Source organism: Pieris napi, chromosome 4 (assembly GCF_905475465.1).
Source record: "Pieris napi chromosome 4, ilPieNapi1.2, whole genome shotgun sequence".
NCBI lineage: Eukaryota > Metazoa > Arthropoda > Insecta > Lepidoptera > Pieridae > Pieris > Pieris napi.
The window spans coordinates 10924060-10939167 of NC_062237.1; the positions used below are offsets into that span (position 1 = coordinate 10924060).

At 32.3% G+C, this 15108-nt stretch overlaps 1 protein-coding gene across 2 annotated transcripts in view; it reads right to left on the reverse strand.

Moving 5' to 3' along the window:
- LOC125048742 (polyhomeotic-like protein 3) overlaps window positions 1–15108 on the reverse strand; it is a 223046-nt gene that overhangs the window by 178732 nt on the left and 29206 nt on the right. Inside the window, exon 1 of one of the 2 annotated variants that reach the window (XM_047647592.1) lies at window positions 494–647. The exons of the other annotated variant lie outside the window; for it this stretch is intronic. Coding sequence (XP_047503548.1) covers window positions 494–548 — 55 coding nt within the window. The 5' untranslated portion in view covers window positions 549–647. Of the gene's footprint in view, window positions 1–493; window positions 648–15108 lie in introns of those variants that run through there. 2 annotated transcript variants of the gene reach the window in all.

Consider the following 15108-nt stretch of genomic DNA (forward strand, 5'->3'; position numbering starts at 1 on the left):
TTTTAGATTTACTGCCAGTTGTCAAACGTACGAAAATAAAAATAAACCGCCAATCTTTTTGTTATAAATTAAATGTTATCGATCCGGAAATATAGATTACGCCACTTATACACAAAGATTTTGTATGAATAGTTTCCATACTCTATTATTTAAGTCTCTGAAACAAGATTTCTGTCATCGAAAGAAGTTACCTAATGCAAATCGTCAAATTAACAATGAAGTTGGCGGTTCAATGCTGGCCACAGACAACATCTATTTTGTTCATATAAATGAATAGCTGTCTATGACACATGTCTATGGCTACAATGACTCGTATGTCAAATTGCAATACAAATCTTTATTTTGAATTATAGATAATATTTCCTTCATAAAGCTTTCTTTGTAAGTAAGTGATAATAGACAACACGCACAGCGCACTTAGTTGTAACACAGCCATAGAGTTACGAGTCGCGCGCCTTAAAATACACAGATAAAAATTAAAACACTTCCTCACCTTTAGTAAGCAATTCCAATAGTTTGCTTGAGAAATGAAACTCCGGGCTAAACATATTGACAACACATTGGTTTGACGTATATAACACGCGTAAATTATTGTGTGATCATCACTATTATATAATTATATTGTCATAGCACTTAACCGATTTAAAATTTATTTCACCACCGAAAACTATTTCGTTCAAAATAATAACATGAAGAATGAACTGAAGACGGTTGTCGCGAACAGTTTAATTATTTTGGTCCCGATTCATTAGTCCACAGGGAATCCAGGGTGGGAATCAAAATAAATTTTAATTCCAACACGTTATTTGAAACTTCCCAAGGTACGAATATTATAATGTTAATAGTTAAAATATAAATACAATTAATTTAAATAATATACTTGTCCCAAAATGAGCCTTCGCGTCCTCAGCCTATAGAAGTCCAACGCTGTCGACATAGTGGTATATATATATATTTTTGAGCATTGCTAACTTCTGCTCTTGACTAGGCTTAATGTTAGTTAGTTTCAAATTATATATTCCAAATAGACCAAATTTGTTTGAAAATAAGCATTTTAGCCTGTTCATGGTAATAATGTTTATATTTTTGAAGTTATACTTTTTTAAATTATGTCCAATGCCGTGGCATCTTCCGTGGGCAACTTCATTCTATTAATTTTGTGTCACGGTGCGCGCGCATCGTAAAATTTCACTCTCATCAATTTTTCATAATGCGCCTAAAGAAGTATAACTTCAAAAATCTATCAAAAGCCCGAACTAAAAGACTTTTTGAAAATATCAAAATTTAAATGTTAACTGACGTCACAATTTTCCTGCTATTTTATACAAGACTAGAACGCAAGAAATTGAATGCCGTGTTCAAATTATGGTAATTTAAGATTTATATTATTCAAAACAGTTTGATTAATTGATATAAAACTGGAGCTATTGCTTAATATAATAAAGCTGTCGTAACCACTTGTAACAATATCGACAGCTCAGTTTGACTGTTTACGATCGGATTGTTGTTCCTGATTCGTTTGTAGCCTTTATCATTAAATTTTATGTTTATTTAAGCTGGAACTAAACGTATTATAATTTATAATAATTATTGGTAGATAGACGAATTCAGTTATTTTTCTTGAGAAATAAAATAAAATAAAAATATTTCTGAATCCGGCCCACGGATCGCGTCAGGAGGTCAGGGTTACAGACGCTCGTCTTTTGACCTACGATATTTGGTCTCTCACAAACTAACCAAAAAATCATATAACCGTCCCACTCACGCAGGCCGCGACTTCTTACTTGACATTTGACCCTCGCGTCATTGTCGACGCGTTCCTGCTCTATCTTACAGCGAAATATATATAGCTATTTCATTCATACAGGTTATGACATATCGGGTGACTTCTGACCCGAGCGTCGAGGCACATGCTATCCTATTTTCGTGTACAGTAATAGTGTATTGACGTCCTTGTCACTCATGTTACGACCCCTACGCCTAGCCACTTGAATAGATTACGTGTTTTCGTACGTTGAGTTCAATATTCATTGATAGTTCGTTCGTTGGCATTTAAAATGCTAAACTGTAAAACATTGTCGAGTTAATTGATTGCTATATTAATAGCATTTTACAACTGTATAAGCTGTATGATAACACAAGAAACACTAATTATATATCTCGATTAACCGGTGCATGCGTCTGACAACAGTATTAATCTAAAATTATAAAACAGTGTGACGTTTTGAGCTGAAATAACAAACAAACGAAATACGCAGAAGGCGTAAATACATGAAATTGACACAAAAGTGTGTCTGCGTAATGTACCTGTATCTATATTTATTCTTCACTAGCTGCCCCCGCGAACTTTCGCTTTCATTTTTTCCAATTTTCTCTCTCCATCCACCTTCCTCAGAATATATTTAAAAAAAAAATTGAGCAGTGTTATCCTAGTGGCTTCAGCGTGCGACTCTCATACCTGAGGTCGTAGGTTCGATCCACAGCTGTGCACCAATGGATTTTCTTTCTATGTGCGCATTTAACATTTGCTCGAACGGTGAAAGAACACATCGTAAAGAAACCGACATGTCTTAGACTGGAGCACTGGAGGCTCACCTACTTGCCTATTAGATTTAAAAATGATCATGAAACAGATTCAGAAATCTGAGGCCAAGACCTAAAGAGGTTTTTTATAAATAAAAAAAATAAATCAGTGGCGCTACTTATAAAAAAAAAAATACTCAGAATAGTCCAACCGTCTTCTTCATATTTTGCGATTTGTTTTTATTGTTCCATATTTGTTACATATTCGTAAGGTCTACCTAGTGAGCGCAATTGAAATCATAGTAAATGGTAATACCAATCTCTCTCGCTGCCCAAGCGTAGCGGCCTCTTAACTTTTTCTAACGCTGACCTGCACCAATCGGGAACGCACTGAGAAATAAACGAAGATCTACGAAAGAACTGATATTTTAATTTATATTAGTACTGTTTAATTGATTTAATTTTAAAGCTTTTGAAAGGAATAGTAGAAGCTGTAATGGTGGAAGCCGAGTCACATTTTGGGTCCAACGAACACCATTAATTAATGTGTATATAAATGAAAAGTTCTAGATTTTGCCACACATATATGCGTGTTGTTCCCACGAGAATGTAAGTGCGTGCTGATAGAGGAAAAATATTTGTTTTTAATTTATTTTATTATTATTAATTAACTATCTATTAATTACTTAAGATGTCATGTGGAACATTGTGTAATGGTTGCAGACAAATATTATGTAAAACAAAAAACTTGGCGATTAAAAAGAGTGGCGGAAAGTTCCAGTTCTTCTCTTCCGTTCTACGCCCTTGATTTGAGAACTGGCAGTAAATGTAAAATTAGAAGCATTTAATATATATTTCTTTTTTGATGTTCATAAGTGTATATTGTGTTACCTATATGAATAAATGATTTTGTTTTTTTCTATTTATACCACAAAGGAATATTAGAACTGGTACAAATGATGGGATACCATCAGGCTATTGTTTAATTTAGTGATTTTTGGATTGTTTTTACAGTAAAATTCAACACCATACTTTTGATAGAAACCAGTGTTGGACTAGTAAATTAAGCGTATGTCTCTCAAACCGGAAGCCGTTCGAATCACGTTTGTCTCTCTCTTCACTCTTTTCCTTCTATTTGTTAGAATACATTGGCGTCAGGTACAGAAGGCTGATAACCTGCTTGCCAGAAACAAAAAAAAAATACGAAAGAGATGCAGAAATCTGAGGTTAAGACCTCTAGGCTTGTAGTGCTGCAGTTTTTTATAAACTTTGATAATGTAACCGCATAGTTAGATTATTATAAATAAACAACTTGGGACTTTATTAAAGACAACAGGTTGATTTTATTTGTTTTTGCGCTAATGTATTATATTTACGATCCATAACTTTCAACTTTTCGATTATATCGTAAAGTACATAAATACTTTTTATAGCAACGCTCGTTGGCAGTACGTTCTTCGTACTATGCGTATACTATTCGAAAACGACTATTGCATTGCCTATTTAATTCCAAATACGCCTGCGTTTATGTTTTTTATAAAAACATTTATTATATGATGAATAATCTGAGTATAATTTTTTTATTTATGATATGATTTCAGATTTTAGAGCTGGTTAGAACTGACGGTCGGATCTGGAACAAAGATCGTTAGGTGATGGTAAAAACCTCAAATATATATTAGTACAACCCGATTCTGTATTAGAAATGAAATTTAATTTAATTAAGATTATTTGGTTTACAGACTAGCTTCAACACGTTTAAACCTAAGCTATTAAGATACACAATCATTTACAACCGAAATATATAATTCATACTCAAATAAATAACCATAACCTATCCAATAAATTTTCACAGCTCGCAAAGAAGAAAGCGCGATGCAACTCGGCGCGTGCGGTTCGTGTTTTTGCTCCGATGAATATTTATCACTTGGTATAGCCATTAGCGGGCAACCTCACCTCACTTGAAATTGATTCAACACACGGTAATTAGAATCAAGCGTAGCGATCATGAATTTCTATAGAATATAAGAATAACGGAACACTGTCCTAGTATTTTTCATTTCATACATTACTAACATCAACTTAACCAAAATAAGGAAACAACGGAACATGACAGTCACAGATAAATGGCGGGATTTGATAGAGGCTCTCAGAATATGTGTGCCCTTTTTTCGCAAAAGTCGCCAATTCAACAACGTTTAAAAAGAAAACAAAATTCTTCAAACTTCTAAAAAGTGTTTGAAATAATTGTATTATTTCTAACAACAACATTATTTTTATTGTTTATAATGGATTTGGTGGAGATTTGCGATAAAATCTCTGTGCCCTTTTTTCGCAAATGTCGACGTAATTCAATGTAGTATCTGAAATAATTATATTATTTCTAACAACAAAATAATTTTGTTTTTAAGTTTGTTAATGTAGTTCAAATTCAAAGTGTTGCCACATAATTGATCTAGTATTTGTTTATAGTACTGTAATGCATTTTGTAATTTGTTTTATAATTATTATGTAGTATAACAATTGTTATTATGTTATCTTATATTTATCTTTAATCGATACGCAAAAGGGCAAAAGACCGTCTGGTTAGCGCCCTTTGACGATTAAGTAATTTTTTTTTATTTTGTATTTATTACCATTTTATAATTAACATGACCATATATAGTCTATCAGTTGGATTAAGTAATATATATTACTTTTGACCTTTATACCATTGGATATGTTTCCAGTTAATCATTGCCAAAAATTGTCGAAATCCAACTATTACATATCCTTTATAACAACTGAATATTTATATGTATAACCATTTATTATAGAGTTATTTTAAAATCAAAAATCAGGAAAGTCTACGTTAAAGTTATTAATGATAGTGCGCGATAATGATTGTCGCATTAATCATCCAGCCGGCAGAAACATTCATCTAAACAAATGAAGGGATCGCGATGTAATTAAATAATCAAATGAACATGTAAATTGCCGTCTTGAAGCACCATTACTTTCAAATATTAATGAAGTACGGATCTCTTATATCGTAATTTAAATCGTCAATGGATTTATTTCATGAAATGATTAAACGGTGAGCTACTCGCTGGGGTAATAGCTTTTAACTCCCTTCGCTGTTTTCAATTTTCTCTGACAAGCTATTGATATTAATGTTGCTTGAGTCTTACTTTACGATTTAAGATCTTTTACATTTCCGTACTCTAACCTATGCTTGACCAACCTACATGAACCTCACCGGGCGTCGAACCAAGGATTGTATTTGCGTTAATTACTAAGCCACATTGTCGGGTATTAAAGACTTTTCTTCACTATATCAGCAATTCACTGCGTACATACGAGTCCATAGATAATAGACAAATATATAGGTTGAATCCACGACCAGCCACTATGCTAACAAACTTGAAATCTTTTTAATAACATACGTATAAATAATCTTCTCATTAGCAAAAGAGAAAACTGGTTAACTATTAATTTAACAATAACCCAAGTGTATCTGACCGAAGTAATTACAGTTATTAATAAAAAGGTAGAGTAAAGAAAACTGATGCAACTTAATTGGGTTTGTAATTAAAAAGTTGTGCAATAAAAATCGCGGTTCATATCAAATTTTACGTAATGAAAGTGAGTGTATTGTCTTGTATTGGAGAAATCTGTATTATGATGATCAATCTGCCCGCAACAGAGTTTTAATGACTAAATTTTGTACGTGCTATTATTCGTACGTATCCGTACGTATTACAACTCACTTACACAGCCACATTTAAAAAAAAAAACGACGGGTTGCACTCCGGGAGTGCCGGCAGAAGTGAAAACTTGAATAGTAACGTTGTGCATTTTTGATATTTTGGAATGGTTAGGGAATAATTTTGAACGAATTGCTTTAATTATCAGTATAAAAGTACTATCATTTATGTGGTAGAATACAATATTTATTTATTGCGCTATCGTACACAAACATGACAATTTATATTACATTCAATACGCCGCGCCAGTTGTCTACTCCCCATCCGTCTTACGAATTTTCGATCAGGTCACGAGTCCTGACGCGAGTTTAAAATTTTTTACCCATTCCAAAACAGTGTACAACGCCGCTAAAGAAGTTTTCACTTCAAAAAATAAAAACACGAAAATAATTAATTGTAAAGTTTCCTTTTTATTAATAACGTAAGACAAAAATAAAGATGTTTAAAATAAAAATGTGATTATATACACAACGATAATTACAATTTTCAACAATTCAAATCGCCTCGTGATACATTTCTAACAAATGATTGTATACAGTTACTACAGTTGCTCCTACTATTAAAATACCGGTGCATCATAAAAAGTAAATATTACAAGATAGCAAGAGGCACGCGACCGCGGTCAAGTTTTTCTTCAATATAATGTTTGGCTCGTGCCAGTTATTAACCGATCTCATTCGGAAGATCGTACTTTCTTACGTACAATACATATTATTTTGTTAGACCACGGTGTTTGACGCGAAATTCAACCTTAATTTACCTGCGATAGGGGTTAGATTGTTGCGATCTAATAAGTGTTATAGGTGGGCTGTTTTATACGGTCGGTTCTAGTTTTTGCTAGGTATCCGGCGAGGCCAATAATTACAGAGTTCTGCGTCTTGAGATAGGTGCTTCCGTTCCGTTTTTACGGAGAAATTTTCCCGCTACGCGCATAAAAGTCGATTGTGATGAGTTTCTACGCACTTTATAATTTGTTTTATGAACACATATTATTATGAAAGCCGACCAGAGCATATTTCTGTATATCTTTTATTTAAAATTTAAAAAAGAAATACATTTCAAACAAAACACTACGGTTTTACTGACGTTTACGGTTACGTCGACTCATTGGTCTAGTGGTGAGTACCCCTGACTGCGAATCCATGGGTCCCGGGTTCGATCCCCGTCTGAGGCGAACATCGATGTGATGAGCATTTGGTGTTGTTCTTAGGTCTTGGGTGTTTAAATATTTACTTATATGTATATCTATCTATAATATGTATGTATATCCGTTGCCTAGTACCCATAACACAAGCTTCACCAGCTTAGCATGGGACTAGGTCAATTGGTGTGAATTGTCTTTAAAAAAAAATATATATATATATATATATATTTTTCATCTAACAACAAGATTTTGACAAAACAACATTTGACAAAAAATTTAATATAGATTTAAAATCTAATTTATTAGTATAAAAAGAAAATTATAATAACGTTGTATATGTAGAAGTCTTCCTTAAGTTCTTCCCTAGGTTTTATATATTTGGGTCAAAAGCATGTTAATGATAAAGCATACATTTACTTTAGTTTATTCCAAGTATATAGCTATCTCTATGCTGAACATTTTCTATTCGCGATACAGGACTTCTTTAGTCCGATTATAGGCACTAAGCTTTTGCAAAGATGGTCAATACCAGCAGTATGTAACAGATTAAAATTAAAATTGTGAAGAGGCAAATAATCATTAATTGATGTACAAGCCAAAGCCATTACATTTTGCTCATTCAGGCTTTCTTAGTTTTATAAGCGTGGCAATTTCCAAATCGTCGGAGTTACGCCCCGAGAGTATAGCCAGACGTAGGCACTCTCTTCTGTTACATTGAATTCATTCGTTACATAGCAATTAACATTTAATTAATTCGCTTATATCCTATTGTACGCGAGTGGTTAATGTAGAGTAAAACTAAAATCCTCTATTATCTAAAGCACCCCGATAACCCAGGAAGCGTACACTTGGATTAAATTATATAAAGGTATTGATATACTAGTTTCAATATAACTGAAGCTACACTATAATTTACAAGGCTATAATATGCTGTTGACGGTTTAAGAAATGTCAGGGGACAATATGACTTCAATAATTATAGAGTCGGTTTCTTGCCCCTTGTACATTCTTTGCTTATTTTTCCATTTTTATTTACGATTAATATACCTCAGTGTGACATCGTATGTATTTTAAAATTTCAATCTAACATTCATCTTAAATAACTTACCGATTTATTTATTATACAATTTTACATATTTGACAATGTTAATAAAGTTTATGCTAACATAGGTATCATACAGCGAGGAAATGCTGCCAGCATTAAAGGTACACTGCCACAACCAAACTTTTGTCATTTGTATTAAATTTCTTTTTATTAATTTTGAATTATTATTATTACTTTGTAGGTTAAGAATATTTTAAATACTATATGTTTTAAATTAATTATTCAAATAAATTATAATTTATGACTGAGACAACCATTTAAATTATAATCGCTAACGGAGAGCTTGGGTTCGATTTCTAACGAAGTAACAGTTCAAAAACCACTAACAGTGGACTTGCATAGAATTATGATTAAAATCTGAAAAGCAAAAATGTGCCCAAACCATTGGGAGGACTTCATGATATTTTGAATATTTTCCAGGATCCACACAATCAGAGCACTCTTCGTCGACGTTTTGGAATACGGTGATAGCAAGTAATTAATTGTAAGATTTTTTTACGTAATTGACATATAACATTTACTATTAGTTAGGAATCTTAATTTAGTTTTGAGTATAATATACGATAAACATAATATAGAGTTATGTTATTTAACAGAGGGTACAAAGTCTGATGGCTACTTGCCTATTAAGAGAAAAAATCACGGAACAGATCTGAGGCCAAACCTTTTAGGTTTGGTTATTTTAATCTCAAGAAACCTAAGATTACTTAAAATAACAATGTTTACGCTGTAAAATTACATATAGTCGAATAACAAATACAATGTATACTTTTTACCGTCTTAGCATTAGATATTTATTTTTGTAAATATCATTATATATATATAAATACATAATATCAAAAATAAATATCTAATGCTTTATAATAACTTTGTTATTTATAAAATATAAAAAATTCTCTTATTCTTCCATTAACTATTGATAAAACCGTTTTTATTTTCATTGAAATAGGTTAGAAAAATTATGGTCAAAACTATCGTTACATATAATAAAAGCGCAAATAACAATAAATTAAAAAAAAAGCTTAATATGACCATACCTATTTAACTCTGTTCTACGCCAAATATAACATAATACAAATTTTAAAATGGTAATTTTGCATATTTATGGGTATTATGTTCAAGATGAGCTCATTATGTCGTTACGTTTTCCCGCCCAAAAGTACAAAGTAAAAGAGGCGTTATGGGAGAATGCGCGCGCCACGGGAGCATAAACCACGACAGGTAATCAAAAACAATAACAGGTTTATTGAAAACTAAGTATAGAGTATGCAAGACAATGCAACTCAATTCCATAGACAATTCATATTTTTCCGCACGACGCTCGGATGTATTGATAAGTTAACTTTTTAATTCTTCACAATGGATTTTGATTGGTTTTGGTTTTTGAAGTAATACTTCTTTTGGCGCGTTAGGTAAAAATTATGAGAGTAAATTTTTACGATGCGCGCGCACACCGTCACAAAAAATCGACACCCTGAAGTTAGCTATAGTCAACATTTTAGTTTTTTCTATGTATTTAACATTTTTAGTTTTTTCTGTGAGTGTAGTAACGATTAAAAGATTTTTATCTTGTTACGTCAAAGTAGTACATATAACTTCTATCGCGTGTAGGTACATAACATACGTGTACACACACACGTTTTTTTATCTTCTCTGTCTACTAAAACTTAAGTAAAAAATTAAGGCTTAGAGGCTTGGGAGGTTAGAGTCCGTATTTTGTTTGAAATCGGTTAGAACATGTTTTTTATTATTATTGTTATAATTTTAAATATACTTATTATATTAGTTAACAACTGGAAGGCATATTGCAGTGACATTATGTAGCTTTTAATGGAACCTAACGAAGTCTTTAATTTATTATTATATTGCTAAAATAACCGTTAACTTTGAACGACTCATTATTATTACGGATATAAAAATTTCTAAATAATGTTTAAAGAACTTTATTTCTCATAACTTTTGTAAAGCTATTTTTAATTTACATGAGAAATTTGTTATTATATACGAACGAGATACACGTCGCCATCAGCTAGCCCAATTTTAGTCAAATGGGCTCATTCTGATGTGTATTTTTAATGCCCTTTTGAATTGATTAAACACGCTAATGTTACGAACCTTAACAACTGATTAAACAATTGCACACCCTCATACCTAATAGACCTCTTTAAATAATTTGTGCGCGGCTTTGGCAAGATAAGCTAATACGCTCGAAGAGTATTGCGTGTAGTGTATTTGATTTTTTTAAATGATAAGTTACTATGGAGACAAAACCTACAAAAATTCTCCGAAGATCATCAAATATCTACTTTAATAAGAAGATATAATTCTCCACTCCTTAAGATGTTTTAAAACCTATTACTTAGTACACGTTAAACAGAATATTGAAACTTTTGTATCGTTTCCACAAACATATCGGTCTGTAACTATTGTCCAACGAGAATTTGCAAACAGTAATCATTGCTTGAGAAAACTGGACAAACGTTTCTTCTCACGGTCCTGCCACAGTTCATGCTACGACTAAAACAGTTATATATAATGTATTTATTATTTCGGTACTCCTACAGCTAAAGTATATTATATGTAATTAAAAAAAACAATTATACTAAACCTATAGCCAAGATGGAAGACATTATACAAACAAAAAGGTTCATATATTACAGAAGGAAATAAAACTATTAAAAAAAATTCAATACAATTAAATTAAGTAGAGTAATAATAGCTTAAACTTTTATCATAAAGAGTACAACGTCCTTTCGTAGAAGATTCTTGGATATTCCGTATTCAGATAGTAAATACATAGTAACAATAGTTAGTAAAATGATAATGGTTGCAGCTCCTTACAAACATTGTGTAAAACAAAAATCATGGCGATTAAAAAGAGTGGCGGAGAGTTTATTGCCAGTTCTTCTCTTCCGTTCTACGCCCTTGATTTGAGAACTGGCTGTAAATGTAAAACTAGAAGCATTAATATGTATTTCTCTTTTGACGTTCATAAGTGAATAAATGATTTTAACTTTGACTTTATATGTGTCTACGCAAACTTTATACTGAAATCAAAACGAAATTAAGTATTTTATACTAATAACACACAACATACAAACATAATACATATTACAAATATACCGTGTAAGAATATTTAAATTAGTCCCAATTAAAGTTTTCATTTGTTTTTGACTTACTGTAAATTGCTATGTTCTGTGACTGTCCACAACTGATGAAGTGCATATTGTTGCCTTGTCTAAATCAATGTATGCGATAAATCTTTATTGGAATTTTACGAATTTGTGATTTGACAGCTGTTCTAAGTTATGTGTGTTAAAATATCGTTAATATGTGAAAAAGTAAATCTCTACCAGCCCGCTAGTCGCAGAATTTCTGCGCTCTATTTTAATTCAGATTTTATGAGTAACCACAAAAAAATTAGTACATACATAAAATTTACAATTTGATAAATATAAATTATACCACCGCGGCTTAGTGCATATCATCTCGTACACATCAACTAAAGGTCCCTTCTTAAAATCCTGCTTATAAAATATTAATGGTGCAGAAATCATCTCAAACAATATCCATCGAGCAACTTTGGGAGCGCTGCCGAGAAACCTCGATCAAGCGACGCAGCCCATGAACACCCATTTTTAGTGGGTACGTTGCCGGCCTTTGAGGGGTACACTCTAATTTTGAATATTTGGAGGTCATATCTCTCAGGGAAGATCCCCACCGGGAGTATATTCCACAGTTCGCTAGTTCGAAAAAAAGAAAGACACAATTGTATTCTGCATAATATTGCGTTTCCGTTGCAATATCTAATATATAAAATTCTCCTGTCACAATGTTCCCATACTCCTCCGAAACGGCTCGACCGATTCTTATCCCTATTCAGTAAGATTGAGAATCGGCTACTATCTAAAAAAAAAAATTTATTATTTGACAATTTTTTTGTTTTTATTATTTTTATGATACAGCATAAAAAATACATACAGCTCTTAATTTTCACCCCTCTACGATCAACCCCTATTCTTTTTTATAGTAGATAGTTATTTTTATTGAACTAAAATATTTGCTAGAAATAATATACATGGCAAAACAACGTTTGCCGGGTCAGCTAGTTAATATATAAAAATAAAAAGTTGAAAGTCAGACCGTATCCTTTAGAAAGCATAATGCTGTACGCGTCATCTCGAATAAACGGTGAAAGAAAATTACGAGTTAAAGCTGATTTGCTCGTTAGAAAATTACTTATTGCCGTAATAGTCAGTGTAACGTCGTGTGTGACAGACTGAATCGAATCGGCATTTCTGATTGGATATCCTTAAGTGGTTAACTGCTTTTGATAATCCAGAAAGTACCGGAGATCGCCCTCTTTTGTTTTACACATTTTGTTTGCCTCACTGATACATTTCTTAGGCTTCACAGACTTTAAACAAAAATTATACATTTAATAATAATTCAAAATAAACATAGTTTTACTAAAGGTGCGTACAGACTATATAACATAACATGTTATACAACATGTTTCAGATAATGTGGACACTGAATGTTATAAAACATGTTATAATAACATGTTATTGATATGTACGCTAGGACGAACCCAGCATCTACGTTTTTTTGTTTTTCTTTTGTTATTTAAAATGGTTATATAACATTGTTATATTGCATTGTTATTCTAATGTGTAGAGTATTATTTTATGTTATAATGTTGAATAACAAGGTTACATAATGTGGACGTGCTATAAAACACAAGTTATATAACATGTTTCATAGTCTGTACGCACCCTAAGACTGCTGTTCGATTAATGGTTATGATTAAACCCTATCTTTAGTCACGTGAAACTAATCAAAGTATATAGAAGGTATGTTATAGTTAAAGATTTAAGTTGGCGCCTGGTACCACCGCTGACTTCTGAGCTGGTGCTGTGCGAGGAAATGCTGCCAGGGACCAAACTTGTTAATTTTTTTTTAACTATTAATTAATTATTAATTACATATTTTGAATATTATACCTTGTTGGTAAAGGTTATTGTAAATACATATTTGTGTGTTTAAACTTTAAATATAATTTTAAAAAATTCACTATAATTTTTTTTTGTCATTTTTAAAAACATTTTGGCAATATGTATAAAGTCTTCTCATTAGAATGACGCAGACACAAAAGTATAATGAAACACAGAAAACTTCTAATTACATTTTTTAACACGGCATGCTTATAGCCTTATACAATATAAGCTCATATTGCTCCTTACATAATAAGTGCCATCCGCTAAGAACAATTTTCTAGACATCAAGACGTCGAACCCTATATTATTATGTCAAGCCAGTTGTTATATTTGGAAGACTGAACGGAAGCAGTGCGCGTGCCACTTACTTCAACGGGTCGCCGCGCACTGACGACTCTGTCAACCGACAATCATACACACAAACACGGTGAACCATATCCTATATATAAACAGAAGCACCTGTCCGTTTGTATCATGACCGGTTTCTATATTCATAGTAATTGCTACGAGCCGTAGTCGTACAGTGCAACAAATATATGTATTATACATTAAATTTGAAACTGAACAACATATAAATTACCAAACAAAACTAACAATTTTCAAGTTAACTTTTTTTAATAAGTAAAAAGTGAAACTCTGCTGTGAAGAGCGTTCATCTCTGTTTATTTATTGGTCTCGCCTAACACTATTTTAAATTTTAAATGCATTTTAAATTTTTAAATTCTATACAAATAGAAAAAATATATTTAAAAAAATAATAAATCAGTGGCGCAACAACCTCTTTAGATCTGAGCTTCAGATTTCTCTATCTAATTCATGATCACTTTTAAATAGTTAGCAAGTAGATGATCCGCCTCCAGTGCCTGACACACGCCGTCGCCTTTTTGGGTCTAAGACGTGTCGGTTTCCTCATGATGTTTTCCTTCACCTTTCGAGCGAATGTTTAATGCGCACATAGAAAGTCCATAGCGCAGCCGGGGATCTAACCTACGACCTCAGGAATGAGAGTAGCACTTTGTAGCCACTAGGCCAACACTGCTCTAATATATATATACCGCAGTAAATACAAGTGGTATTTTTAAAAAATATTTACTAGTTTAAACTAGAAGAGCATTGAAACCTCTTTTTCCTTCATCTTTAAAGACTAAATATTAATGACTTAAATAATTAAAAACGATAATAATTATTGCAATATGTACTCATGTATAACTTCCGCAGTAAAAAGAGGCAAATCACTAGCTGTGGCTTGTATAGAACAAAACGCTATATTGACCTGACAGGCGATTCACTCCGCTGGCCATACTCAATCTAATGAGAAGGTGGTGTATAATTGACTAAGAGGCACGCGCCGGGCACGCGACCCTTACACAGTTAGCATGACCTATAGTTTTTCTACTTCCGTATGCATTCATGCATATTTAAAAAAAAACGTGTATGTACTTATATACGCGTTAGAACTTAGAAGTTATACTTCTTTAACGTAACAAGATAAAAATCTTTTCTAAAATAAAACTAACAACAGAAAATTTTTACTATAGCTAACTTCTTCTACGGTTTTTTGTGACGGTGTACGCGCGCATCGTAAAAATTTAC